The 26974-nt window shown below is 38.5% G+C and overlaps 1 protein-coding gene across 6 annotated transcripts in view; it reads left to right on the forward strand.

The window, feature by feature from the left end:
• The window catches only part of TTC3 (tetratricopeptide repeat domain 3), a 120218-nt gene that overhangs the window by 32809 nt on the left and 60435 nt on the right, over positions 1–26974 (forward strand). For 4 of the 6 annotated variants that reach the window (XM_033232445.1, XM_033232443.1, XM_033232444.1 and 1 more), the window contains 10 exons: positions 1467–1521; positions 4455–4617; positions 5588–5633; positions 7208–7331; positions 9277–9340; positions 12200–12260; positions 16240–16324; positions 19573–19707; positions 22797–22877; positions 24722–24834. In XM_033232445.1, the coding sequence (XP_033088336.1) occupies positions 4485–4617; positions 5588–5633; positions 7208–7331; positions 9277–9340; positions 12200–12260; positions 16240–16324; positions 19573–19707; positions 22797–22877; positions 24722–24834 (842 nt within the window). In that variant the 5' untranslated portion in view covers positions 1467–1521; positions 4455–4484. The remainder of the gene's footprint in view (positions 1–1466; positions 1522–4454; positions 4618–5587; positions 5634–7207; positions 7332–9276; positions 9341–12199; positions 12261–16239; positions 16325–19572; positions 19708–22796; positions 22878–24721; positions 24835–26974) is intronic. The other 2 variants (XM_033232447.1, XM_033232448.1) reach the window with 1 other exon arrangement.

Below are 26974 nucleotides of genomic sequence, written 5' to 3' on the forward strand. Positions count from 1 at the left end.
TTATTAAGAGAGTATATTTTCTCCATGTACTGCATTATTACCTTTGTCATGAATCAGGTGATTATGTGTAAGAATCCATTTCTAGTTTCTTTAGTCTATTTTGTTGGTCAGGTTATCTATCCTCATCTAGTTGGGTTTTTTTTTTTTTAATGTAAACTTTTAGTAAGTATTGATATCTGGTAGTATAAGTTATCTAGTTCTTCCTTGAAAGCTCTTTAATAGTGATGAATTAGCATAAATATGAATGTGAAATGATGAACCAGCAAATCTTAATCTATGTTGAAAAAAGTAGGTGAATAAATCAGTGAGCTGGGTACCCCAAGGAGATAGGAACAGTTGAACAAGTTAAATGGGATAACCTAGGTTATAGTGGGAGTTGGATACCTGAATTAGTGATTGAACAGTTTGAAGTTTGAACAGTTTTGAGTGATGCTAAGTTCCAGGGGTGCACTGATGGGTGGCTGAGTTGGGCTAGAGGTGGAAGTCGTTGAAGATAAGGAAGCCAGGAAACTGATAGACTGTGGTCTGGATCTGTTAGTACTTGATAGGTTATGAAAGTACATTTAATAATGTAGTGTCTAATTTAATATCTACCTCAGAACAGGTAGAACAGAATTATTCACATTTTACAGATGAGAAAAATGGGCCCAGAGATGTTAATAACTCCCTAATAGCCCCAAGAAAATTAGTGATTAAATTAGACCTAACCTGGGTCTTATGGTCTAGCTTCCATGCTCTGTTCAGTGTAGCTTAACTGATGTTGTGTGAGAGACCTGTTAGTGATACATCTGGAAAGTCTTACTGACATGCAGAAATAGTATAGAAAAACATACAAATAAGAATGTTATAGGCTGGGCATGGTGGCTCACACCTTTAATTCCAACACTTTTGGAGGCTGAGGCAGGTGGAGGCCGAGGCAGGTGGATCACAAGGTCAGGAGATCAAGACCATCGTGGCTAACATGGTGAAACCCTGTCCCTACTAAATATTCAGAAAATTAGCCGGGTGTGGTGGCATGCACCTGTAATCCCAGCTACTCTGGAGGCTGAGACAGGAGAATCACTTGAACCCGGGAGGTGGAGGTTGCAGTGAGCCAAGATCACGCCGCTGCACTCCACCCTGGGCAACAGAGCGAGACTCCATCTCAGAAAAAAAAAAAAAAAAAAAGAAGAATGCTGTGCGTAGATATGATGTTGATATGTGCAAGAAATACTTCAGAAATATTAAAAGTAGTTATTCCTGGGTAGTTGTGATTGTGACTATGGGTGACTTTTTCCCTTTGTTTTATTTTTCTGTATTTTCCAAATTTCCTATAATGGACGTATATTTTATGGATTTTTTAAAATTAAAATTATCTTTTGACTAGATAATATACTTGGAAAATTCACAAAGTATACATATGCAAGATACAATACTTTTACTAAAAAAGTGAAAAATTTTAAATACTTAATTGTTTTTCTTTTTAGAAATGCACTCGGTGATGGAAAGAGAGCCACTATTCTGAAGAACACTTGGCCAAAGGTAGGTTTCTTCTTTATTTTACTTTGAGCAAATAATGCCAGACAACATTGTGAAAAATCTGTTTACTGGGTGTGTTTGTTCATAAAAATGCTATATGAAATTACGTAGAGCTCCAGAATGTGAAAGGGCAGTCATGAGATCCATAATCAGCATGGGGACCCAGCCACAGCAGTGACAGGCTGTGTGTGAGGACAGGCGGCCTGTGGGCATCTTGAGCCTTCAGGGTGCCTTAGTGATTGAGAGGTCATCTCTGCATATTCTGGGTGGGTGTGCCTGAGTGTGAAAAACCACTTAAAACTGGGAAGGAACTATAGGAGGCTGTCTTTATAGGAGGCAGGAAAAGGTTTCTTAACACACAGTGCACAAATCAGCAGTGAAAAAACCCATCTTGATACATTTGGCTATATCAAACTTAAAAACTTGTGTATGTCAAAAGACGCCGTAGATGAAATAGTAGTTTGAGAGGAGCTAATTTGCCACATATATAACTGGTAGGATTTATAGCCGGAATATGCACATAATTCCTAAAGTAAATAAGAAACCCAGTAGAAAATGGGCCAGTAAAACAAGTAAGCATTTCACAGAAGAGTAATCCTGAATGGCCGATAGAAATAAGAAACTATTTCTATTTCCTAGTAATTAAAATTGTAAGGATTTGGTACACAGAAAAATGAAACCAATAGTGCAGAATAGAGGGCCTCCACACAGAACCCACTATGTGAGTAAATTTTACAGTGTCATAATGTTTGAGTCCTTCAGATTGGCAGAAATTAAAGAGGCTGATTGTCCTGAGTGTTGGTGGGAAGCCCCAGTAAACTGGTGGGAGTGTGATTGCTTACAACCAACTCAGGGAGCAGTATGATAGACAGACTCCACAGTTAGTTGGTTCTGAGTGTGTGTACCCTAGAAAATTTCTAGCAAATATGCACATGGTGAGATATACAAGGTTGGTCATTGCAGCGTTGTTTTAATGGCATACTACTGCAAATACCTGCATGTCTGTTGATGAAGCAGCAGGTAAATGTGGTATTTTCACTTGATCAAAGTTGTTACTCTGACCTGTGTGATCTGTCCCCGTCTTGAACACTTGTTATTTCTCCAACCTCACTCCTCCTGTTCTGTCCCTGGTTCACTTTATGTTGGCGCTTGGCATCCTCACTGTTCCTCAGACATGCCAGGCCCACTTCCACTTTGTACTTGCCCTTCCCTCTGCCTGGAATGCTTTTCCCTGCAGCGTCGGCCAGCCGCCTTATCTCCTTTCAGTCGGTATTGAAAGGACTCTTCTCAGTGAAACATTCCCTGGCCACATTACTAAAATGCCAAACACCTCACTTCCTATGCATTTCTTACCTTCTTTCCCTGCTTTACTTTTTTCCTCTTTGGAGTTACCATTATTGAATACATTATACCTACTGTTTGAGTTATATTGGCTATTGTGTGTGTCTTCCAGTATAATATGAGCTCCCCAAGGAAAGATTTTTTTGGTGTTTGGTTCACTTCACTCTTGAATCCAGACTGTCTGACTAGCTGCCTGACACTTAGCAGGCATGCGTTAGTAAATAATTGTTTTTTTTTTTTTTTTTGAGACGGAGTCTCGCTCTGCCACCCAGGCTGGAGTGCAGTGGCCGGATCTCAGCTCACTGCAAGCTCCGCCTCCCGGGTTTACGCCATTCTCCTGCCTCAGCCTCCCGAGTAGCTGGGACTACAGGCGCCCGCCTCGTCGCCCGGCTAGTTTTTTGTATTTTTAAGTAGAGACGGGGTTTCACCGTATTAGCCAGGATGGTCTCCATCTCCTGACCTCGTGATCCGCCCGTCTCGGCCTCCCAAAGTGCTGGGATTACAGGCTTGAGCCACCGCGCCCGGCCAGTAAATAATTGTTGACTTAGGGATTGAATGAATCAAATAGTAGATTGCCGTTGAATTAACTGGCTTATCAACATTTACGGATTTTTAAAAGTGTTAAATGAAAAAGTCAGTAAAACATAGGCTGGAAAAATATCTATCAAGTTCATGATAGTGTTTGCTTCTGGGCAGTAAGAGAGGGAAAGGAGATTGGAGAGGGTGCAAAGGAGATTTCAGCCACATCTGTATCATCAGAAATAGTTTTATTTCTTTCATTAAAAAATCAGAAGCAAATATAACAAAATGTCAACAGTTAATTCTGGGTATCTGTGTATTAGTCTATTTTCCTAAACTGTAAAAATCTCCATTTTTTTTTTTTAAGTGAAGCTTTAGATGCCAGGCGTGATGGCTCACACCTATAATCCTAGCACTTTAGGAGGCCGAGGCAGGCAGATCACTTGAGGTCAGGAGTTCGAGACCAGCCTGGCTAACATGTGAAACCCTGTCTTTACAAAAAAACACAAAAAAATTAGCTGGATGTGGTGATGCATGCCTGTAGTTCTAGCTACTCAGGAGGCTGAGGCAGGAGAATCATTTGAACTCAGGAGGTTCAGAGGTATCGGAAAACCACAGCACAGGCCGATGGTTTCATCCAGCTCTAAAAACTTCTCCATTTCCAGGTGTAAGAAAGACGATGACTTGGAGACTGTTTTTGCCTTCAAATATTTTAAAAACATGAAGTTATTTATAATGAATGACATTTTTTACTTTATCTGGCAGAAATTATTATATTATCTGTTAGCAAAATATAACAAAAGTTGAACTGTTTTCTGTGAATACAGAAATTTCTTAAGCAAAAATATTGATCCTTAATTATTGTAATTATTTGTCTATTTATAACTTTTCATTTAGCTCATTAGGTAATTTTATTTCCTGAGGTATTAACATTTTAAATTTATTTTTCATTGGTAGGGACCTAATCTAATATTTTAAGTAATGAATCCGTTTTCAAGCAAGATAGTGTTTCTTACCTGTTTTCTTTAACTTAAGCATATTTTTGAGAAAAAATTAAATTTATCTTTTTGGAACAGGGTCATTATCGTTATTGTGATGCTCTTTCTATGCTGGGGGAATATGACTGGGCCCTGCAAGCAAACATAAAAGCTCAAAAACTCTGTAAAAATGACCCTGAGGGAATCAAGGATCTAATTCAGCAACATGTAAAGTTACAAAAACAAATAGAAGACCTACAAGGTATTTCACCTAAGATTCTTTTGGTTACAGTCTAATTCCCTTTCAGACTTTGGAAGGTGGGTTTCTTGGATTGACAGAGGACCACAAATCAATCCTCAGATGATTTATCCTTATTTTAGCATGTTATCTTGGTCATGGCACTTGAGTTTTTCATTTCTGTGTAGAGTTACATGTTATCCATTAGGTAATTATAAATGATTTGTACTTTTTATTTGAAACAGACAGCAGCTAAATTGTTATTATTTGTTCTTCTGTAGAAAAAAAAATCCCTTTCAGAAATTTTGAATACAATAAAAGCTTTTTGAAACAAAATTATTTAAAAATACTTCCTTCATTACTAAAGTTATTTCCTAAAGAAAAGACCCTTCAGTAGAGCTGCTTGATGTTTCTGCACCGTTTGTGCTAATTCTATAGTGTGCTGAACATATGTATATGTAGTGTTTTTTATATATATAGCAGAAATTGGCTGTGCAGGCTAGGAGTTGTAGATTTTCATTCTGCCCTTGTTTTCTCTACTACGTCTTTTTGCTTTCTCCAATGCCTGAAAGTCCCTTAATCTACATTTTTAGTGTATGAGTCTTTCCTGCTTTTTCTTCTTCGGGTCGTACAATGCTGAGCTGAACAGCTCTGTTTGACTGGCAGATGTTGTTATCCATCATAACATGATTATATAATAAGATTGTGAGTTCCTTGAAGACAGGTGCCACCTCTGATTCAGATTTACATGTTGCTGTCAACTTGTCAATGATCACATGTGATGGAATGTCAGACAAAGTTTATGTAACATTTTGTTGACACCATCCTAAAACTAAAGACATCTAGAAATGAAAAATTGCTTAGGTTTACTTTTCAGTTTTCTAAATTTGATGTTCCTTATTATCAGCTTAAAGTAAATTTGAAAATCTTTTAAAGTCTTATGTTGCCAATCCATTGATTACTATGTATATGTGTGTGTGATTGACTTTTATAGGTCGAACAGCAAATAAGGATCCAATTAAAGCCTTTTATGAAAACAGGTAAGTTAATAGCAGGTCAGTAGCTGCTGCTAGGAATGGCTTTGCTCCATGAATTTAAGAATCACTTATGTTTGACACTTTAGGAGCTAATAGCAACCACAGTAAAGTTGGAGATGGAAGGAAGAGAGGTAGTTTTTTAAGTGCCTGTGTTATCAGGTGACCTGTAAGTTGTCAGATTTATTTCGCTGTTTTTCTGAACCATATAGATATAAGTAGCCTAATCCTATGGGAAAAGAGGGGTGAAATGTTAATTGGACCTTACTATGCTTGAATGGGACCAGTTTGGCCATGAAGCTCCTGGCAGCAGAGAGCTGGGACATAGCCTGTGCCCTCTGCCCTTCACCTCTGTCTTGGAAACATCTATGGCAAAAACCACAAGTACTCTTGGACCAACCTAATACTTCCAGCTTCCTGATGTCTTTCAAAGGCTAAGATACTTCCTATTAGAAATAGGCAACAGACAGACTTGAGTATGCTCACAAGAAAACAATAGCAACCAGGGTTCTACCTTTGCGTATTTGGCAGTTAAAACAGATGAAATGTTTTTCTGCATGCTTGTTCAGATGTCTGGGATATTGAAGCTGCTCATTCTGTAGCATGCTGAACATGTAGACATAAAGAAATTGGCTGCGGAGTCTTTAAATTTAATTTTAGTATCCTAATTTAACTTAAATTAGGATATTTAAATTTAACACAAGGACATAGGTTTTTTTGTTCGTTTGTTTTTTAAATTTTTTTGAGACGGAGTTTCACTCTGTCACCCAGGCTGGAGTGCAGTGATGTGATCTTGGCTCACTGCAACCTCTGCCTCTAGGTTCAAGCGATTCTCCTGCCTCAGCCTCTCGAGTAACTGGGACCACAGGCAGCTGCCACCATGCCTGACTAATTTTTGTATTTTTGGTAGAGATGGGGTTTCACCATGTTGGCCAGGCTGGTCTCGAACTCCTGACCTCAAGTGATCTGCTTGCCTTGGCCTCCAAAGTGCTGAGATTACAAGAGTGAGCCACTGTGCCCAGCCTGAGCCACTGCATCTGGTTAGAACCCAGAATGCTTTTTTTTGAAGTTTTTTTTTTTTTTTTTTTTTTTTTTTTGAGACAGTCTCCTGTCTCACCTAGGCTGGAGTGCAGTGGCACAATCTTAGGTCACTGCAACCTCCGTCTACTGGGTTCAAGCAGTTCTTCTGCCTCAGCCTCCCCAGTCGCTGGGATTACAGGCACATGCCACCACACCTGGCTGATTTTTGTATTTTTAGTAGAGACGGGGTCTCACGATGTTGGCCAGGCTGATCTCGAACTCCTGACCTTAGCTGATCCACCTGCCCTGGACTCCCAAAGTGCTGGAATTACAGGTGTGAGCCACCGCACCCGGCCCTTGAACTGTTCTTTATTTTGAGTTTAATACCAAATTTAAAATAATGTTTATTTATAAAGCCCCATCTCACAGGTAGAAAATCTTTTTAAAACAATAATACCTTGCTTTCAAGGAAAAAAGGCTGTGATTGCTGCAACATGTTCATTCAAAGGATAACTTTTTAAAAATGTATAATAATTCATTTCTTTTTTCCCCCCACTTAGGGCCTACACACCTAGGAATTTATCAACACCTGTATTTGCAACTTCACTTAACTTTGTGGAGAAGGAAAGAGATTTCAGAAAAATTAATCACGAAATGGCCAACGGTGGTAATCAGAATCTAAAGGTAAGCTCCATTGAAAACTACAGTTTTTTTCAAGTATAGATAGTCTCATATTTTTACAGTAATATTTTGGTAGTAATAGAAACCAAATTTTTGGCGATTTGAACCCTTTTTGCCTATTGTTACCAAAAGAATGATTCTTTTTATAATAAATAATCTGAGTATCTCATACAACTACATAAATATAATATTTGAAAGTCACAGAATTTTAAAATAACCATTTTGGGCTGGGCGCGGTGGCTCACGCCTGTAATCCCAGCACTCTGGGAGGCCAAGGCGGGCGGATCACAAGGTCAGGAGATCGAGACCATTCTGGCTAACACGGTGAAACCCCCGTCTCTATAAAAATACAAAAAATTAGCCGGGCGTGGTGGCAGGCTCCTGTAGTCCCAGCTACTCGGGAGGTTGAGGCAGGAGAATGGCGTGCACCTGGGAGGCGGAGCTTGCAGTGAGCTGAGATCCGGCCACTGCACTCCAGCCTGGGCGATGAGCAAGACTCCGTCTCAAAAAAAAAATAAAATTAAATTTAAAAATAACCATTTTGTCACTTACTTCTCTTTGTATCTTCTTCCTTCGGTTGTTGGAAAAGTCCTCTTGTTGATAACATTGAAAATTTCTAAGAGACTGTGTTCAGTTAGGGAGAGGAGTTTATACTGAGCATTTCCAGCTGGATCTGGAATTGTTTTGAGCATTTCCAGCTGGATCTGAAGCTAAGGGTCTGTAAACACTCACCCCAGCCTACCTTAGCAGCCCTTTTCCAGCCTTCCACCCTTTTTGAGGTCTTGAAATCAGACAGGTTTACTTGGTGCTTCTAAATGAACTCTACTTTTGGGTTCAGGCCATTCTATCCAGATCGTACTTCTTCCTCAAAACCAAACACAAATGCTATATCCTCACTAACATTTTTCTTAACCACTCCAGCTTAAGTGATTTTTCCCTTTTGTGAGCTGTGAGAGATATTACTATGTAATTAACATGTCAATAACAACACAGTACTTTCTTTTCTTCATAAGGATGATTGTTGTTTAACTACTGAAGTGATGTGTCTTTTCACCCCATCTGATTGTAAGCTGTCTGAGAACAGGAGTTACCTCCTGTATCTCTCTGTATCTATGGTAGACCTAAATCATAATAATGATCACTATTATAATTGATCTTTAATAATTGATTATATTTAATAATTTATTATATATAGAAAAATATCATCAGTAGCTTCTTTTTCGGCTTACCCTTTTGTAGTTATACTCACGAGTACCATATTGCCGCTTCTCTCTCTTTTTTTTTTTTTTTTTTTTTTTGAGTTGAAGTCTTGCTCTGTTGCCCAGGCTTGAGTGCAGTGGTGCGATCTCAGCTCACTGCAAGCTCCACCTCCCGGGTTCACACCATTCTCCTGCCTCAGCCTTCCGAGTAGCTGGGACTGCAGGTGCCCACCACCACGCCTGGTTAATTTTTTTGTAGTTTTAGTAGAGACAGGGTTTCATCATGTTAGCCAGGATGGTCTCAATCTCCTGACCTCATGATCCGCCTGCCTCGGCCTCCCAAAGTGCTGGGATTACAGGCGTGAGCCACCGCACCCGGCTGCTGTTTCTGTTTTCTTCCTGCAATTTATATTTTTAAAATAATTTTACTCTCAGGCTTGTAGATTTTTATGTACAGATGTGATAGTGTTAATTCAGGTATTACTGAACAGTTGTCATGTCAGGCATTGTGCTAGGCAACAGAAATAGAACTGTCATTCAAGAATTTGTCGTTGTGTATCATGATCCTTATCATTAGTCATCATTTTGTTTGCTTGTTTATACATTTAGGCTTAATAACCAGCTGCATATTTTAGTTGCTTGGGTGAATTCTATCCTATTCTATTCTAAATTTTTTTATATGGCTATTGAATTCTTCATGGCTGGGTTTTTGTTTTTGTTTTTAGAGTCTCACTAATTTTCATTGGCAGGTAGTGAATGAGGTGTTGAAGGTAGATGATTGTGACTGTCATCCTGAATTTTCACCACCATCAAGTGAGTATTGTTTTTATATCAATTGTTGCCAAGTTAATATAATGTCTCCTAAACTTGGGATGCCCTACAATTTGCACAAGCCTTGCTTATATCCACTCTTGTTCTCCTTTACTTTATAATGCTTCTATGTTAAGAAATTGTTGAATATTTATTTGAAATCAATGCTCAGTCTTTTCATATTATTTAGTAAATGTAATTTTGGAAATTCAAATGAAAGGAAAAGATGAAGTACATAGCTCTTTTTGACCTGCTTCTTAATTTTTTTTAGGCTGTTGTTTCTCCTTATTGAAAGTTTATTATTGCCTCCCTTCCTCCCACCTGCTGGGAGCCTGTTTAGACCTTTTTAAATCTAATTGTTCTCCCCCATAAAATTTTAATAGCTGTTTATGTACCGTATGTGCATCTGTGCTTTATGTGTAAAAAGAATTGATATTGTCTCCCAATAACTAATTTTCACCCTATTGGGGGTGATATCACCCATGTTGAGAACGGATGCTGCTATAACAAAAATACCATAAACTGGATAGCTTATAAGCAACAAGCATTTATTTCTCACATTTCCAGAAGCTGGGAAATTCATCATCATGATGTCAACAGATTTGATGTCTGCTGAGGGTCCTCTTCCTGGTTCATAGATGGCCATCTTTTTGCCACGTCCTCATGTAGTAGAAGGGAGCAAGACAGCCCTCTGGGGTCTCTTTTCGTTTTCTTTTTTTTGAGACAGAGTCTTGCTCTGTTGCCCAGGCTGGAGTGCAGTGGCATGATCTGGGCTAACTGCAACCTCCGCCTCATGGGTTTAAGCAATTCTCCTGCCTCAGCCTCCCAAGTAGCTGGGATTACAGGCATACACCACCACGCCAGGCTAATTTTTGTATTTTTAGTAGAGACAGGGTTTTGCCATGCTGACCAGGCTGATGTCAAAATCTTGGCTTCAAGCGGTCCTCCCACCTTAGCCTCCCAAAGTGCTGGGATTGCAGGCGTGTGCCACCACGACCAGCCTGGGGTGTCTTCTTATAAGGGCACTAATCCCATGCATGAGGGGACAGCCTCATGACCTTCCTCCCAAAGGTTCCACCTCCTATTACCATTGCCTTGAGGATTTGGATTTCAACATGTGAATCTTGTGAGGGACACACGTGTCCAGACCATAACAGTGCTGTAGGCTAAGTCTCATTTGTTTTAAGTTGTGTGTGCTCAGTGCATGTATTTATTTACATATCTAGTAAACACAGATACCGCAGAACCTCATTACTTGGCATCATTTGGAGATGAAGGTTCTGGAGAAGTGAATATTTTTGTGCTTCATTCATTTCTGAATCTTAACACCACCAGAGTTTGAAGAAAATCTTTCTAAAGTATATTACATGCTTCCCTGCCTTTCAACACGAGATTTAGGAAAATACAGTTTTTCTTGATGGCTTAAGGTTGTGGTCACACACAACAGTGACTGACCTCAAGCCTGGAAGTGTTCCTCCCAGGATTCTTGAGGTGAGATTGTTGGTTTTTTAGTTAACGATCCTCTCTTTTCCCTTCTCTTGTTTGTTGGGTGGTTGGTTTTTCTTTCCATGGTTTTGCTTCTAGCAGCCATTTCTATTTTTTGCGAACTGCAGCTTCATGTTCCCTCAGGCTCAGTTAATTCCATAGATATAGATACTTAGTATCGAGCATTTCCATTTGGTTAGCACATTGGCGTCATGACACGGAGGGAAAACTCAGGCAGTTGTCCTACCTGATGCAATTCCAACAGCATATGAAACATCTTTGAGGATAAAACTTTTTTTGTGGAAGATAGCTTTTAATTTCTTGATATTTCTCAGGCCATTATTATCATTTAATTAAATAAATTCTGTCTACCCTTCAGCATTTACATACAGGTGAAGAAATTGAGGTTCCAGGGTTAAGGTTAAGTAGTTTTGTTCAAGGTCACAGAATGGAAATCAAACTAGAATTCTTCTGCCTTTCCAAAAGCTGCTTTTGTTTTCTGAGGCCACCAAAGCCCAGGCTCTCATTCCGTCTTTGTTACATTGGCTCTGACTTGTCTCTGTGCCCTCCCCTTAAACCTTCATCAGATGCACCCTGCTCCTCCTGCCATACCAGTTCTTCTACACAGCTCTGAGCATGTCTCTCCCTGCCCAAAAATATGCAATGGTTTCCTACTCCTGCCAGCAGAATAAAGCTGGGCTCACAGAGCTGCATGAAAAGCGAAGGGTCTGTAAACACTCACCCCAGCCTGCCTTAGCAGCCCTTTTCCAGTCTTCCACCCTTTTTGAGGTCTTGAAATCACACAGGTTTACTTAGTGCTTCTGAAATGAACTCTGCTCTTGGGTTCAGGCCATTCTATCCAGATCGTACTTCTTCCTCAAAACCAAACACAAATGCTATATCCTCACTAACATTTTTCTTAACCACTCCAGCTTAAGTGATTTTTCCCTTTTGTGAGCTGTGAGAGATATTACTATGTAATTAACATGTCAATAACAACACAGTACTTTCTTTTCTTCATAAGGATGATTGTTGTTTAACTACTGAAGTGATGTGTCTTTTCACCCCATCTGATTGTAAGCTGTCTGAGAACAGGAGTTACCTCCTGTATCTCTCTGTATCTATGGTAGACCTAAATCATAATAATGATCACTATTATAATTGATCTTTAATAATTGATTATATTTAATAATTTATTATATATAGAAAAATATAATCAGTAGCTTCTTTTTCGGCTTACCCTTTTGTAGTTATACTCACGTACCATATTGCCGCTTCTGTTTTCTTACTCCAGTTTATATTTTAAAAATAGTTTTACTCTCAGGCTTGTAGATTTTTATGTACAGATTTCAGGAACAAATACTTTTATGTTCACAGGTCAGCCTCCAAAACATAAAGGAAAACAAAAATCTCGAAACAATGAATCAGAGAAGTTCAGGTATGTTTTTTCTCTTAGGTGTGTTTTTTTTCCCCTAGCGTACTCTTCCCAAGTAAAAGGAAAAAAAAGATTGTTTTTTGAGTATTAGCTACTTTAATGTATGTATTATGATGAGTACCAAAATCCCTTTCAAATATCAAAAGCATATCTTTAGGAAATGATAATTTTTGGCTAAAGGATTATTAATCCTGGATATTAGTATGTTGACTTCTGAAAGTCATATAATATTTAATATGTCCATATTAATTTTTTAAATTCCAGAATATGTACGCTAAAAGGAAAAAGCATTGAGAGAGATATAAGATGCACATGAAACCTCCTTCCTTGCTCACTTCATTTGACCCCTCCTGCAGTCCCTTCTCTAGGGCCTCCAGGAATGCACTGTTAACAGTTTCATGACTATTGGGAAAATTACTCTGCATACACACATAGGTATGCATATTTCAGATACCCTTTTGAGTAATTTTTGTTAGAGGAAAATATTTCCTAATGAATTCTGACTACTTATAAAATGAATTCTATCAAACATCCCCATGAAAATTAACAGTAATTAATTGCCTGCTCTCTTTTTTTTTTTTTTTTTTTTTTTTGAGATAGGGTCTTGCTCTATCACTTACGCTGTGGTGCAGTAGTGTGACCCTAGCTCACTGCAGCCTTGAACTCCTGGGCTCAAGTGATTCTTCTGCCTCAGCTCCCAAGTAGCCGGGACTACTACTGCTACTATGGTGCATGTCACCATGCCTGGGTAATTAAAACTAAATTTTTTTTAGAGACAGGATCTTGCTTTGTTGCCCAGGCTGGTCTTGAACTCCTGGCCTCAAGTGATCCTTCTGCCTTGGCCTCCCAGAGTGCTGGGATTCCAGGCGTGTGCCTGGCCTTGCCTCCTATCTTTATAGTTAATACCCCATTGACAACAAGATATAAATTGATTACAATGTGAAATTGTAAATATTTTAATACAGAAGTTTTTGAAGTGAATGAAAGTGATGTTGGAGAAACAGCAAAGCCATATCTGCCACAATACACTGGTTTTCAATTTCTTCTCCATTTCTTAATCTGAATCCATAATAGATGCTTCAGGGAGAATTATTTGAATATCAGAACACTAAAAAAAATCAGTGAAATCTCATTTCTTTTCAAAAATGACCATTTTTGGATACTGCTACAAAAATTAAATACAAAGCAAGGATATAGCATATTATTATGTTTTTCTATTATTTGATAGAAAAATCATGAGTCTTCTTCCCTGCCCTCCCCTGTACCCCTAAAGAAACCAGAGCTTAATATATGGTCATTTTTTAAATGCAGGATTGTAATTTTAACCTGTTTTATTTTAAAAAATTTTATTTTTGGCCGGGCGCGGTGGCTCAAGTCTGTAATCCCAGCACTTTGGGAGGCCGAGACGGGCGGATCACGAGGTCAGGAGATCGAGACCATCCTGGCTAACACGGTGAAACCCCGTCTCTACTAAAAAATACAAAAAAAAACTGGCCGTGCGAGGTGGCGGGCGCCTGTAGTCCCAGTTGCTCAGGAGGGTGAGGCAGGAGAATGGCGTGAACCCTGGAGGCGGAGCTTGCAGTGAGCAGAGATCGCACCACTGCACTCCAGCCCGGGCGACAGAGCGAGACTCCGTCTCAAAAAAAAAAAAAAAAAAAAAAATTTATTTTTCTGATATTTTGTTTCACTTTTCAAACTGAACACTCCTTATTCAATAATATCTACCATATGGGACTATTTCATCATTAAATGGGATAACCACATAAAACACTTAGAGCCCTGGAACGTCGTAAATCTTCAGTGTACTTCAGCTGTCATCATTGCTATCACCATCATTTTCATTGTTATTAGAATGACTCTGACTCTGACCTACAGCTTGCTTTTTTGTCTTTCACAAAGTATCTTGTGTTTCTTCCCGTGTTCAGAACACAGAGCTCTTCCATTCTTCATTTGCTGCACAGTATTTTGTAATATAGCCATATCCCCCATTTTTGTGCATTAGGCTCTTCCTTCCTCTTTTCCTCCCTCACTTTCTTTCCCTCTCTCCATCTCTCTCTTTTTCTTATTTCTTTCCTTTGAGAGGGATAAATCATACGGTACTTCAAACATCCTTGCACATGCACCTTTGTGCACCTGTTGATGTATATTTACAATAAATACTTTGTAAATAATGTATAGAAGTTGTTTCTATAGTGGAATTGCTGTATGAAAGGGGACGTGTACTTTTGACTTTGACAGATATTGCCAAATTGTTCTCTCAGAAAATGGGCACTGTTCACACTCCTGCTAATGTACAAGAGGGTGCGGTGTAATAAAAAATACGTGTGTTTGGTATTTGTCCCAGTTCCTGGTACCGAGCTCCCAAAACCCATGGAATTTCCTGAATGATATGAGTATATTTTGTTACACATCATGAGCCCCGTTCCATGTATTTGAGTTTATGCTAATGGGGTGACTCAAAGTAGTGCCTCAGATAGTTCAGGAGGAGGTCTAGTTACCGGAAAGACCAAGCACCTGATTAGAGGGCTAAGACTTTCAGCCTCATACCTGACCTCCAAGGAGGGGAGGGGGGCTGGAAATTGAGGTTAGGCACCAGTGGCCAGTGGTTAATTGTACCTACATACCTACATAATGAAACCTTAGTAAAATCCTTAAAAGAGGGCTTGAGGAGCTTCTAGATTGACGAACACATTGATGTGCTGGGAAAGTGGCATGCCCAAGGGGAGCACGAAGCTCCTCGTGCCCCCCAACCTTCCTATGCATCTCTTCCCCTAGGCTGTTTGTGAGTTGTATCCTTTATAATAAATTGGTAATAGCAAGCACTTCCTTGAGTTCCATGTGTTTTTCTAGTGAGCTTGAAGAGGTAATCATGGGAACCCTCTTGTAGTCAGCAGGGCAGGAGTGTGGGTAACCTGTGTACCCCACTTGCAGCTGAAGTGAGGGCAGTCAGGTGGGACTGATTCTTTACCCTGTGAGCTCTGTGCTAACTCTGGGAGTTAGTATCAGAACTGAATTGCATTATTGCACACTCATTTTGTGTTGGACAGTTGAATTGATTTGGAAAAATGACAATATTTGGTGTTGGAAAAAATCTATACATTTGATGTCAGAAGTGCTTTCAGAAAACTCCACATCGAGTGCCTCAGATTTTCTTACTCTCACCAACTTAGGGAGTCAGACTTTCTGAAATGCTTATATCTTATTATTAGATTTTCCCATCACATTGAACATCTTTGCACTGTCTATTGGGCACATTTATTGTTTTAGGACAATGTTGTTACTAGTGACTGCAGATCAAGGCAAATACCCCTTAATTTTTCTCTTTTTTCAAAAGCTGCTTTTCCATATTTTCTTTATAATCAATTCATCTGGTTTCCCTCCACCTCTGATTTTATAGGAATGTTTATTGAGATTGCATTGGATATAGAAATTTCTAATAGAAATACTGCCAAAATGCCAATTCCCCCCGAAAGAATAGCCAACTTGTATGGCTTACCATTTACTCAGTGTTTTACATGGCCTTCAGTACATATATTTTTTTCTTCTGTCTGTCACATTGGAGGGATGAGAGTGAACTAATATTCAGATTCTATATTTTTTTCTTTCTTTCTTTCTTTCTTTTTTTTATATATGATTGAGTCTTGCTCTGTCGCTCAGGCTGGAGTGCAGTGGTGTGATCTCGGCTCACTGCAACCTCCACCTCCTGGGCTCAAGCAGTTCTCCTGCCTCAGCCTCCCAAGTAGCTGGGATTACAGGCGTGTACCACCACACCAGGCTAATTCTTGTATTTTTGGTAGAGACAGGATTTCACCATGTTGGTCAGGCTGGTCTCGAACACCTAACCTCAGGTGATCCACCTGCCTCGGCCTCCCAAAATGCTGGGATTACAGGTGTGAGTCACTGTGCCTGGCTCTATTTTTTCTTTATATGAGTAGAACTGTTTTATTTTTAAATGATTTAAAAAAATTTTTTTTTCTTTTAGTTGTAGTTCACCATTGACTTTACCAGCAGATTTGAAGAACATCTTGGAGAAACAGTTTTCTAAATCTTCCAGAGCTGCACACCAGGTAATGGAGAAGCTTTTCCAATGGAAAAAGCAAAACTTTTTGAATAAAACATTGTTCACGTGAATAAAGTTCTAATCATGTACATCTCTAAGATTTTTAAAATATAATTATTGTATTATATTGTAGTTTTGTAGAGGTGGGGCCTCACTATGTTGTCCAGGTTGGTTTCAAACTCCTGGCCTCAAGCAATCCTTCTAAAGTGTTGGGATTACAGACAGGCATGAGCTATCGCACCCAGCTGTTACAGACATATAATTTAATATATATGACTGCTAAGAATCCAATCTATCACTAATTTAAATATTAACTTGATAATTATATTAGCTAGAGGTTTAACTAATGATTAACACTGGAGTTATTTGCTTCTCAAAGAGTTAACAGTAATATTTATTTTAAAAATATTTAAACACAGTTTCATTATACTTACTCTAAAGTCATTAAAGAGCAAACTTTTATTCTTTAAATGATTTAACTTAATTAGATAATGTTGTATGTAAAATTCTTTTTATGTTACTTCGTGATGGAAAATATACATTAACATGGAATAGAATGCTTGTTTCAAAACATGTGGATCTTTTTTTAAGTATACATAACAGATATTTTATAAAGAACTAAAATAGATTCCTAGTAATTTGAGGCCAGGCGCGGTGGCTCAAGCCTGTAATCCCAGCACTTTGGGAGGCCGAGACGGGCGGATCACGAGGTCAGGAGATTGAGACCATCCTGGCTAACACGGTGAAACCCCGTCTCTACTAAAAATACAAAAACTAGCCGGGCGAGGTGGCGGGCGCCTGTAGTCCCAGCTACTCGGGAGGCTGAGGCAGGAGAATGGCGTAAACCGGGAGGCGGAGCTTGCAGTGAGCTGAGATCTGGCCACTGCACTCCAGTCCAGGCGACAGAGCGAGACTCCGCCTCAAAAAAAAAAAAAAAAAAAAGCATTTTTGAGAATTTCTTACAGTTGGAGATTTTAAATTTTATCTTTTTACATTGATTTTTACTGACTCAAAAAACCATGAAATACTTAAATAGATGATAGCCTGTGAAGATGAAAAGACTATTTAAATAAATATGATTGGTATCTTTGAGCCTCTGTTCATTCAACACAGTTTGATTGTCTCTCTCTCCATATGCTAAAGAGTGAGAGAGACTGGGTGTGCAGTGATGTGATTTCGGCCTGCTCTGCTGGAGCTTTCAGGACAGATCATTTATGCTATATTGAGGGAAGTGACTTCCAATGAAAGCATGAGGCTGTATGGATCTGATTTCTAGACTGATAAAGAAAGCTGGGCATAATGGCACGTGTCTGTAGTCCCAGATCCTCAGGAGGCTGAGGTGAGGATTAGCCACTGCTCTCCAGCCTGGGCAGCATAGTAAGGCCCTGAATTATTTATTTATTTATTTGTTTGTTTATTATTTTCTTCTGTTTTCTTTTTTTAAGCCTCTCACTAGTTTGGGAGCCCTGTCTCTTTCAAAGAAGAAAGGAAAAGAATGAGAACAAGATTAAAATTGAATGAGTTTATAAAAGGCTAATAACTGGTATTTGTAGGGCTAGCACATCATCATTTGCAACTTCAAGTTCATATCTTAAAACAAATATGGCTGTCTTTGAGCTTTTAAGTTTTTGTGAGAGCTGCTCTTTTCCATGCATATTCTGGGGAGCGGTCTGCCAAACTTTGATTCATTGATTCAAAAGCCAGCAGAGGCTAGGTGCAGGGGCTCACGCCTGTAATCCCAGCACTTTGGGAGGCCAAGGCTGGCGGATCACGAGGTCAAGAGATCGAAACCATCCTGGCTAACATGGCAAAACCCCGTCTCTACTAAAAATACAAAAAATTAGCTGGGTGTGGTGGCGCGTGCCTGTAGTCCTAGCTACCCAGGAGGCTGAGGCAGGAGAATTGCCTAAATTCCAGAGGCGGAGGTTGTAGTGAGCCGAGATCGTGCCACTGCACTGCAGCCTGGCGACCGAGCAAGACTCCATCTCAAAAATAAATAAATTAATTAATTAAATAAAATGGCCGGCAGAAGGCTTTTTTTTTTTTTTTTTTTTTTTTTTTTTGAGACGGAGTCTTGCTCTGTCGCCCAGGCTGGAGTGCAGTGGCCGGATCTCAGCTCACTGCAAGCTCCGCCTCCCGGGTTCCCGCCATTCTCCTGCCTCAGCCTCCCGAGTAGCTGGGACTACAGGCGCCTGCCACTGCGCCCGGCTAGTTTTTTGTATTTTTTTAGTGGAGACGGGGTTTCACCGTGTTAGCCAGGATGGTCTCGATCTCCTAACCTCGTGATCCGCCCGTCTCGGCCTCCCAAAGTGCTGGGATTACAGGCTTGAGCCACCACGCCCGGCCAGGCTTTTGTTAATCGGTAACCAAACTGCTTTTTCCGCTGTGATTTGTGCAGTGGGGTCGCCTTTTGGATCTTCCTTTTTAGGAACGGTGAGGAATACAGCATACATATTTGCATTCGCTGCCCTTTTGAATGGCACACACGTGTATAGCAAGGAGCGAGGAGATTTTAGGCTTAATGTCTAGCCTTGCCTCTCCAATCTTTATGGAACTTTGGTGACTTACAGCTATTCCCATGTCACTAAAATATGAATTCAAATTATAATGCGTATTCAAATTACAAAGTTTTTCTTAGTTTAAGGGTACATGATAGCAATTTTGTTTTAACTTTTTATTCCTTATGTTATTCCTTTTGCATTTAACCTATTGTTATCTCTCCCAGTAATTTTATCTAGTTATATTCAAATATATGTTAGGCAGGAGTACAGTTAACAATTGAAATATTTATTTCTTGCTTAGAATTAAGGTTTGGTTCAGAGCAGGATGGCAGTTGTTAAAATCTGGTAGTGATCAGAATATTGATTGTATGTTCTTAAGTGTCTAATTGTTCTACTCCCAAACAATTTATTTTAAATGATGGCTAGTGTTTTTCATATATATTGTTAAAACTTAAAAATGCTATCTGTCTAGTCTGGAGAGCAAGTGAGGCTTAGTGCCATGTAGTGTAAAATGAGCCACCTTTGTCACAGGCAACAGAAGAGGTGTTGCAATTAAGATGGTAAAGCAGTACCTTTTCATTTTTCACTTTAAAAGTGTGCTGCTGAGAAAGGCATATGATGAATAAGGGTAGTTTGGGTATTGATTTAAACATTTGATCATTAGTTATAAAATATTACTATGAACTTGGCATCTTAAGTTTTAAATTAAAAATGTGTAGATTTGGGTTACTGAAATAGAATTTCTTTTTTCCAGGATTTTGCTAATATAATGAAAATGCTGAGAAGCTTAATTCAAGATGGCTATATGGCCTTATTGGAGCAGCGTTGCCGCAGTGCCGCACAGGCCTTTACAGAGTTGCTGAACGGTTTAGATCCTCAAAAAATAAAGGTAAATTTGCCATATCATAACTTGTTTATCAATGCTAATGCACCTCAGATGAATGCAGAAGAGAACCAAGGCCTTAACTCTTTGTAGTCATATACCTAAGACCTTGCTGAGATTGGCTGAATCTACTTCAGGCTATGGGAAGCAGGTAGTGCTCCAATTCAGACTTCACGAGTATGCTCAATAGGTGATCCATGTTTATACTCTCTCCTTGACTGTAGTTAGGGTCATTAGAACTGACTTTTTCTCTAAATCAAGGATTTCAACTCACTTTAGTCACACCTTTTCACCCAGGAAGAAAGTATAGGCATACCTCGTTTCATTATGCTTTGCTTTATTGCACTTTGCAGACAATGCATTTTTTACAAATTGAAGATTTGTGGCAATCCTGTGTCAAGCAAGTCTGTTGGTGCCAGTCTTCCGAAAGCATGTGCTCACCTTGTGTCTCTGTGGCACATTTTGGTAATTCTCACAATATGCCAAACTTTTTCATTATCATTATCACTATATCTGTGATCAGTGATCTTTGATGTTACTATTGTAATTATTTTGGGACACTACAACCTGTGCCTATATAAGAAAGGGAACTTAATAAATTGTGTGTGTGTGTTCTGAGTGCTCTGCCAACCAGCTGTTATCTCCACCCACTTCTTTAAGTCTCCCTGTTCCCTGAGACATGATATTGAAATTAGGCCAATTAATGACCCTACAGTGGCCTCTAAGTATTCAAGGGAAAGGAAGAGTTGCACGTCTCTCACTTTAAATAAAAAACTAGAATGATTACACTTCGTGAGGAAGGCATGTTGAAAGCCAAGACAGGCAGAAAGTTAGTCCTCTTGTGCCAAATAGCCAAACTGTGAATGCAAAGAAAAAGTTTTTGAAGGAAATTAAAAGTGCTACTTTAATGAACACATGAATGACAAGAAAGTGAAACAGCTTTCTTGCCGACGTGGAGAGTCTTAGTGGTCTGGGTGGAAGATCAAACCAGCCATAACATTCTCTTAAGCCAGAGCCTAATCCAGAGCAAGACTGTAACTCTTCTATTCTGTGAAGGCTGAGAGAGGTGAGGAAGTTGCAGAAGAATAGTTTGAAACTAGCAGAAGTTGGTTCATGAGATTTAAGGAAAGAAACCAATTTCATAATGTAAAAGTGCAAGGTGAAGCAGCAAGTGCTGATGGAGAAGCTGCAGCAAGTTATCAAGAAGATCTAGTGAAGATCATTGATGAAGGTGGCTGTGCTAAACAACAGATTGTCAGTGGAGACAAAACAATCTTCTGTTGGAAGAAGATGCCGTCTAGGACTTTCATAGCTAGAGAGAAGTCAATGTCTGGTTTCAAAGCTTCAAAAACGATGGGCTCATTACTCATTAGGGGCTGATGTAGCTGGTGACCTAAGTTGAAGCCAGTGCTCATTTACTTTCCAAAAATCTGCAGGCCCTTGAGAATTATGCTACTTCACTCTGCCTGGAGCCCTAGAAATGGAACAACAAAGCATGAATGACAGCACATCTGTTGACAGCAAGGTTTACTAAGTACTTTAAGCCCACTGTTGAGACCTACTGCTAGAATAAAAGATTCCTTGCCAAATACTACTGCTCATTGACAATGCACCTGCCCAAGAGATCTGGTACGTGCACAAGGAGATGAATGTTGTTTTCATGCCTGGTAGCACATGGATCAAGGAGTCATTTTGACTTTCAAGTCTTATTATTTAAGAAACATACTTTATAAGGCTATAGCTGCCATATTCCTCTATGAGTCCTCTGTTGGATCTGGACAAAGTAAATTGAAAACCTTCTGGAAAGGATCACCACTCTAGATACCATAAAGAACGTTCATGATGCATGTGAGAGATCAAAATATCAACATCAACAGGAGTTTGGAAGAAGTGAATTCCAGCCCTCATGGATGACTTTGGGGGGTTCAGGACATTAGTGGAGGAAGTCACTACAGATGTGGTGGAACAAGCAACAGAATTAGAAGTGGAGCCTGAAGATGTGACTGAATTGCTGCAACCTCAGGATAAAACTTGTAGGGATACGGAGTTGCTTCTTACACATGAACAAAAAAGGTCATTTCTTGAAATAGAACCTACTCCTTGTGAAGATGCAGTGAATATTGTTGAAATGAGAAACTTAGTTGATCAAGCAGTAGCAGGATTTGAGAGGATTCACTCCAATTTTGAAAGAAGTTCTAGTGTGGGTAAAATGCTGTCAAAAAGCATCACATGTTACAGAGAAACCTTTTCTGAAAGTCAGAGTCAATCAGTACGATGGACTTCATTGTTGTCTTATTTTAAGAAATTGCAGTAGCACCTTAATTTTCAGGAACTGCCACCCTGAACAGTTAGCAGTCATCAATATCAAGGCAAAACCATCCACCAACAAAAATATGTAGATGACAGGTTGATGGGTGCAGCAAACCACCACGACACGTGTATACCTATGTAACAAACCTGCATGTTCTGCACATGTATCCCAGAACTTAAATTATAATTTTTTAAAAAGTTCAAAAAAAGATTATGACTCAGTAAAGCCTCAGATGATCATTAGCATTTGTAGCAATAAAATCTTAAATTAAGGTGTATGCATTGTTTAATAGACATAGTGCTAGTACACACTTAATAAACTACAGTATCACTTAAACATAACTTTTATATGCACTGGGTAACCCACAGGTTTGTGAGACTCACTTGATTGTGATATTTGCTTTATTGTAATGCTCCAGAGCCGAACCCACAGTATCTCTGAGGTAGCCTATAATAGCTAAGTAAATACCTTAATCTGTCACTAGTACCCCTTATATGAAAAATAATATGACTTTAATTAGAAATTAATCTATTATGAACCATGCCTTAAGGAACTCTGAGACAGTGATTCTGTGTTTTAAATAGCAGGATAACTGCTTTATTGGGGTAAAAATCTCTTTTCTAATTCGATTTGGCCAGTCATACTGATTAGTGAGATTTTATGACAATCATTGATTAGTAAGATTGATTAGCGAGATTCTGTTACACTTCTTTTTCTGTTGTGACTAGATGCAGATTGGGCAGAATTATGTTCAGATTTTTAACTGAGGCATTTTTATTGACAGCAATTGAACCTGGCCATGATTAACTATGTCTTGGTTGTCTATGGACTTGCCATTTCTCTCCTTGGAATAGGACAGCCTGAGGTAAGATTTGTAACAGTGGTAATAAACAATTAAAATGATAGTGACATACCTTATAATAGTTGTTTTCTCATTTTGACCCATTTTCTTCTCTGTACCTTCTGATAATTTTGTCTGAAATATATCAGTTTAATTTAGTTTGTGTTTTTAAAGAATATTTAGTTTGTTCCTATTAGAAAAAGGCTTTGCCAGGCAATCAGTGGGAATCTACTTTTTATTTGTATAAAAATTAGGATATAATGTATCATGATAGATAGATTTCAGAAACATAATCTTGGGGGAAAAGCAAGTTGGAGGACATAACATTGTGATCCCACTTATATACAATTTGGAAAATATACATAATAGTATTACATACTGTTTAAGAATTCTGTGCATCTTGTAAAAAAGTGGAAAAAATATGGATTATGTTTATATAGAATTGAAGATAATGGCTGCCTTTAGTGATGGCAGGAGGGAATGAACCTGGGGATGTTTCATGTTATGCTGTTTTCCTAGAAAAACACAGGTAACAATGATAATGTTAATATCTTTTATTTCTAGGTAGAAAGTACTTAGGTATTGTATTTCTAGATTGCAGGCTTCCTATAACTGCATGTAGTCAGTGTATAGACATGAGCTTCCAGGATTTCCCTTAGTCATGCTCCTGCCTTGCTCTCCTGGAATGTTTACCTACCTATACTGTTTGACATTATAACTTTGCTTTCTGAGGTTTTGAGTTTGCTATAAATGTTGAAATGCTCTAGAATGACCTCAAATATAATATATAATTTGGACTCTGTTTTTCCCTGTCTAGATGAAGGTTTAACCCTAACTTGCCACCTAGCGAGGATCTAAGTAGTCTTTTACGTTCTGTTCTCTCCCAGAAGTCGACAGTGCCCAAGGTTCATTTTCCTTGATCTCGGTGTCACAGATTAATAATGTCTCCCATGAATGCTGTCTAATTCTATTTTCCAAGAGACAGCTGGAGACAGAACTTCATGATTTTAATTTTATTCCTGACAGAATAATAATAAATACCATATTTTACCTTATTAGAATTGAAGAAAATCATTTATTACATTTGTGATTTAATGTAAAATAGAATGATTTGGGGGGAAAAAAGACATGTTATAGTAGAACTTACATGTTTGGAAGAATTTCATCAGAGGACAGCCCTTGCTTCAAACATTTTTAGAATGCCTCCGTTGGAACTGGCCTCAAAGCTCTATTTTGTAGTGACATTTCTTTTTTTCACTCACAGTAGGGTTACCAGTATTTCTTAGAACTGAGTGTCTTTTGGATGTTTTCCAAAAACAAAATTCATTCAACTTAGTGGTTTTTCACTGTTGAGAATATTAAAAAAAGAATGTACTCTAAGTTATGTTAAGTTTTTCCTAAAGAGCTGTTTTTAAGACAGCTTTCATCCATCTTATGCCACAAAAGACTGTGATAACATCATTGGAATGGCATTCCTTTCAAGGGATTAGCACTTAATAGGATCTATGTTATGGTGTGTTTACACCATAATTAGCCTTTTTTAAAAAAACAAAAACAAAAACACGATTTGACTCTTTTTAGTATTAGCCAGCACCTGCCAGGCCCTTAGTGTGTACTGGTAAATGCTTGTAGGTTGATTGTCTGATGTGTTCAGCTGGATTGGTTTGGTTGTGTCTCTGACTATCTATATGATCAGAAATTTATGTAATTCCTAAGAAAGTGAAACACAGAGGTATAATTTTGCCACAGGAATTTGGGGATATGCAGTTGTTATTTTAATATTATTTTAAAAAATCAACCTTTAGGTAAAATTTATTTCAGTATTTCTGTTTGTATGTAAGTGATCATTGTTTTCACTGCTATTGAAGGAATTATCTGAAGCTGAAAACCAGTTTAAGAGGATTATTGAACACTACCCCAATGAGGGACTTGATTGCTTGGCCTACTGTGGAATTGGAAAAGTATATTTGAAAAAAAACAGGTTAGTAGAAATGACACTACTTTAAGCTCTAGGCTGGTAACTCATTTAAAATCCAATGGGATAATGATCCATTTTCTGGAATTATTTTGATATCTCCTCTGTAGCACAGTATCATAATTGTGATTTACTTTGAGGACCTGAAATTTCACTATCAATATATATATATATTTTTATTATACTTTAAGTTCTAGGGTACATGTGCACAACGTGCAGGTTTGTTACATATATATACATGTGCCATGTTGGTGTGCTGCACCCATTAACTCGTCATTTACATTAGGTATATCTCCTAATGCTATCACTCTCCCTCTCCCTCCCCACAATAGGACCTGGTGTGTGATGTTCCCCTTCCTGTGTCCAAGTGATCTCATTGTTCAGTTCCCACCAATGAGTGAGAACATGTGGTATTTGGTTTTCTGTTCTTGCGATAGTTTGCTGAGAATGATGGTTTCCAGCTGCATCCATGTCCCTACAAAGACATGAACTCATCCTTTTTTATGGCTGCATAGTATTTCATGGTGTATATGTGCCACATTTTCTTAATCCAGTCTGTCACTGATGGACATTTGGGTTGATTCCAAGTCTTTGCTATTGTGAATAGTGCCGCAGTAAACATCCGTGTGCATGTGTCTTTATAGCAGCATGACTTATAATCCTTTGGGTATATCCCCAGTAATGGTATGGCTGGGTCAAATGGTATTTCTAGTTCTAGATCTTGAGGAATCACCACACTGTTTTCTACAATGGTTGAACTAGTTTACAGTCCCACCAACAGTGTAAAAGTGTTCCTATTTCTCCACATCCTCTCCGGGACCTGTTGTTTCCTGATTTTTTAATGATTGCCATTTTAACTGGTGTGAGATGGTATCTCATTGTGGTTTTGATTTGCATTTCTCTGATGGCGAGGAATGATGAGCATTTTTTCATGTGTCTGTTGGCTGAATGAATGTCGTCTTTTGAGAAGTGTCTGTTCATATCCTTTGCCCACTTTTTGATGGGGTTGTTTGTTTTTTTCTTGAAAATTTGATTGAGTTCTTTATAGGTTCTGGATATTAGCCCTTTGTCAGATGAGTAGATTGCAAAAATTTTCTCCCATTCTGTAGGTTGCCTGTTCACTCTGATGGTAGTTTCTTTTGCTGTGCAGAAGCTCTTTAGTTTAATTAGATCCCATTTGTCAATTTTGGCTTTTGTTGCCATTGCTTTTAGTGTTTTAGACATGAAGTCCTTGCCCATGCCTATGTCCTGAATGGTATTGCCTAGGTTTTCTTCTAGGGTTTTTATGGTTTTAGGTCTAACATTTAAGTCTCTAATTCATCTTGAATTAATTTTCGTATAAGGAGTAAGGAAAGGATCCAGTTTCAGCTTTGTACTTATGGCTAGCCAATTTTCCTAGCACCATTTATTAAATACACTATCAATATTAATTGTTAAAGCAAGGCCAGTCATTGCAGTTCTTGGTACTTCCTGATTTTAAATCTAATAAGTCAGCAATATAGTAATTTGACATTAAAGATTGAATAGTCTAGTGTATAATCATCTATAGTGAGTGAATTGATATAAACGAATGTTTTTAAAATCTGATTGTTTAATTTTTTTGATTTAATTATTTTTTAAAAATCTGTATAAAGATGGTTTTAAATAAGAGATATGTATTCAAAGACATAATGAGTTAGGAATAAAAGTCTCTCCTCTGAACTCTATTGTAGTTGTAATCCTTACTCACAGTTTAATATTGAAGCTGTTCTCTAAATGCCTCATGTCTCTTAGTCTTGTCTCCCTGAATGTCAGTATGTCCCCAAGGGGACAGGATTATGTCTTGAGCTTTAAAAAAAGAAAATCTGTTCTGCCACTTGTACCCAGTATAGAGGTAGGTATTTTAGATTACTGTATAAAGAAATAATTGTTGACCGATTGAATATTATTTATAATTTCTAACTATCTTTCAATTTTCATTTAACTTGTTAGGGGAAATTTTGTGAGATTTTGGGGGAACCCCCCACCCCAGGCTTAGAATGTGCCTAGAACCTCCTTTATAGATTTTTTTAAATTAAAGAAAGTTTTTTTTTTGGCCAGGCACAGTGGCCCACACCTGGAATCCCAGCACTTTGGGAGGCCGAGGTGGGTGAATCACCTGAGGTCA

Source organism: Trachypithecus francoisi, unplaced genomic scaffold (assembly GCF_009764315.1).
Source record: "Trachypithecus francoisi isolate TF-2019V2 unplaced genomic scaffold, Tfra_2.0 Lachesis_group14, whole genome shotgun sequence".
In the NCBI taxonomy this organism is placed as follows: domain Eukaryota; kingdom Metazoa; phylum Chordata; class Mammalia; order Primates; family Cercopithecidae; genus Trachypithecus; species Trachypithecus francoisi.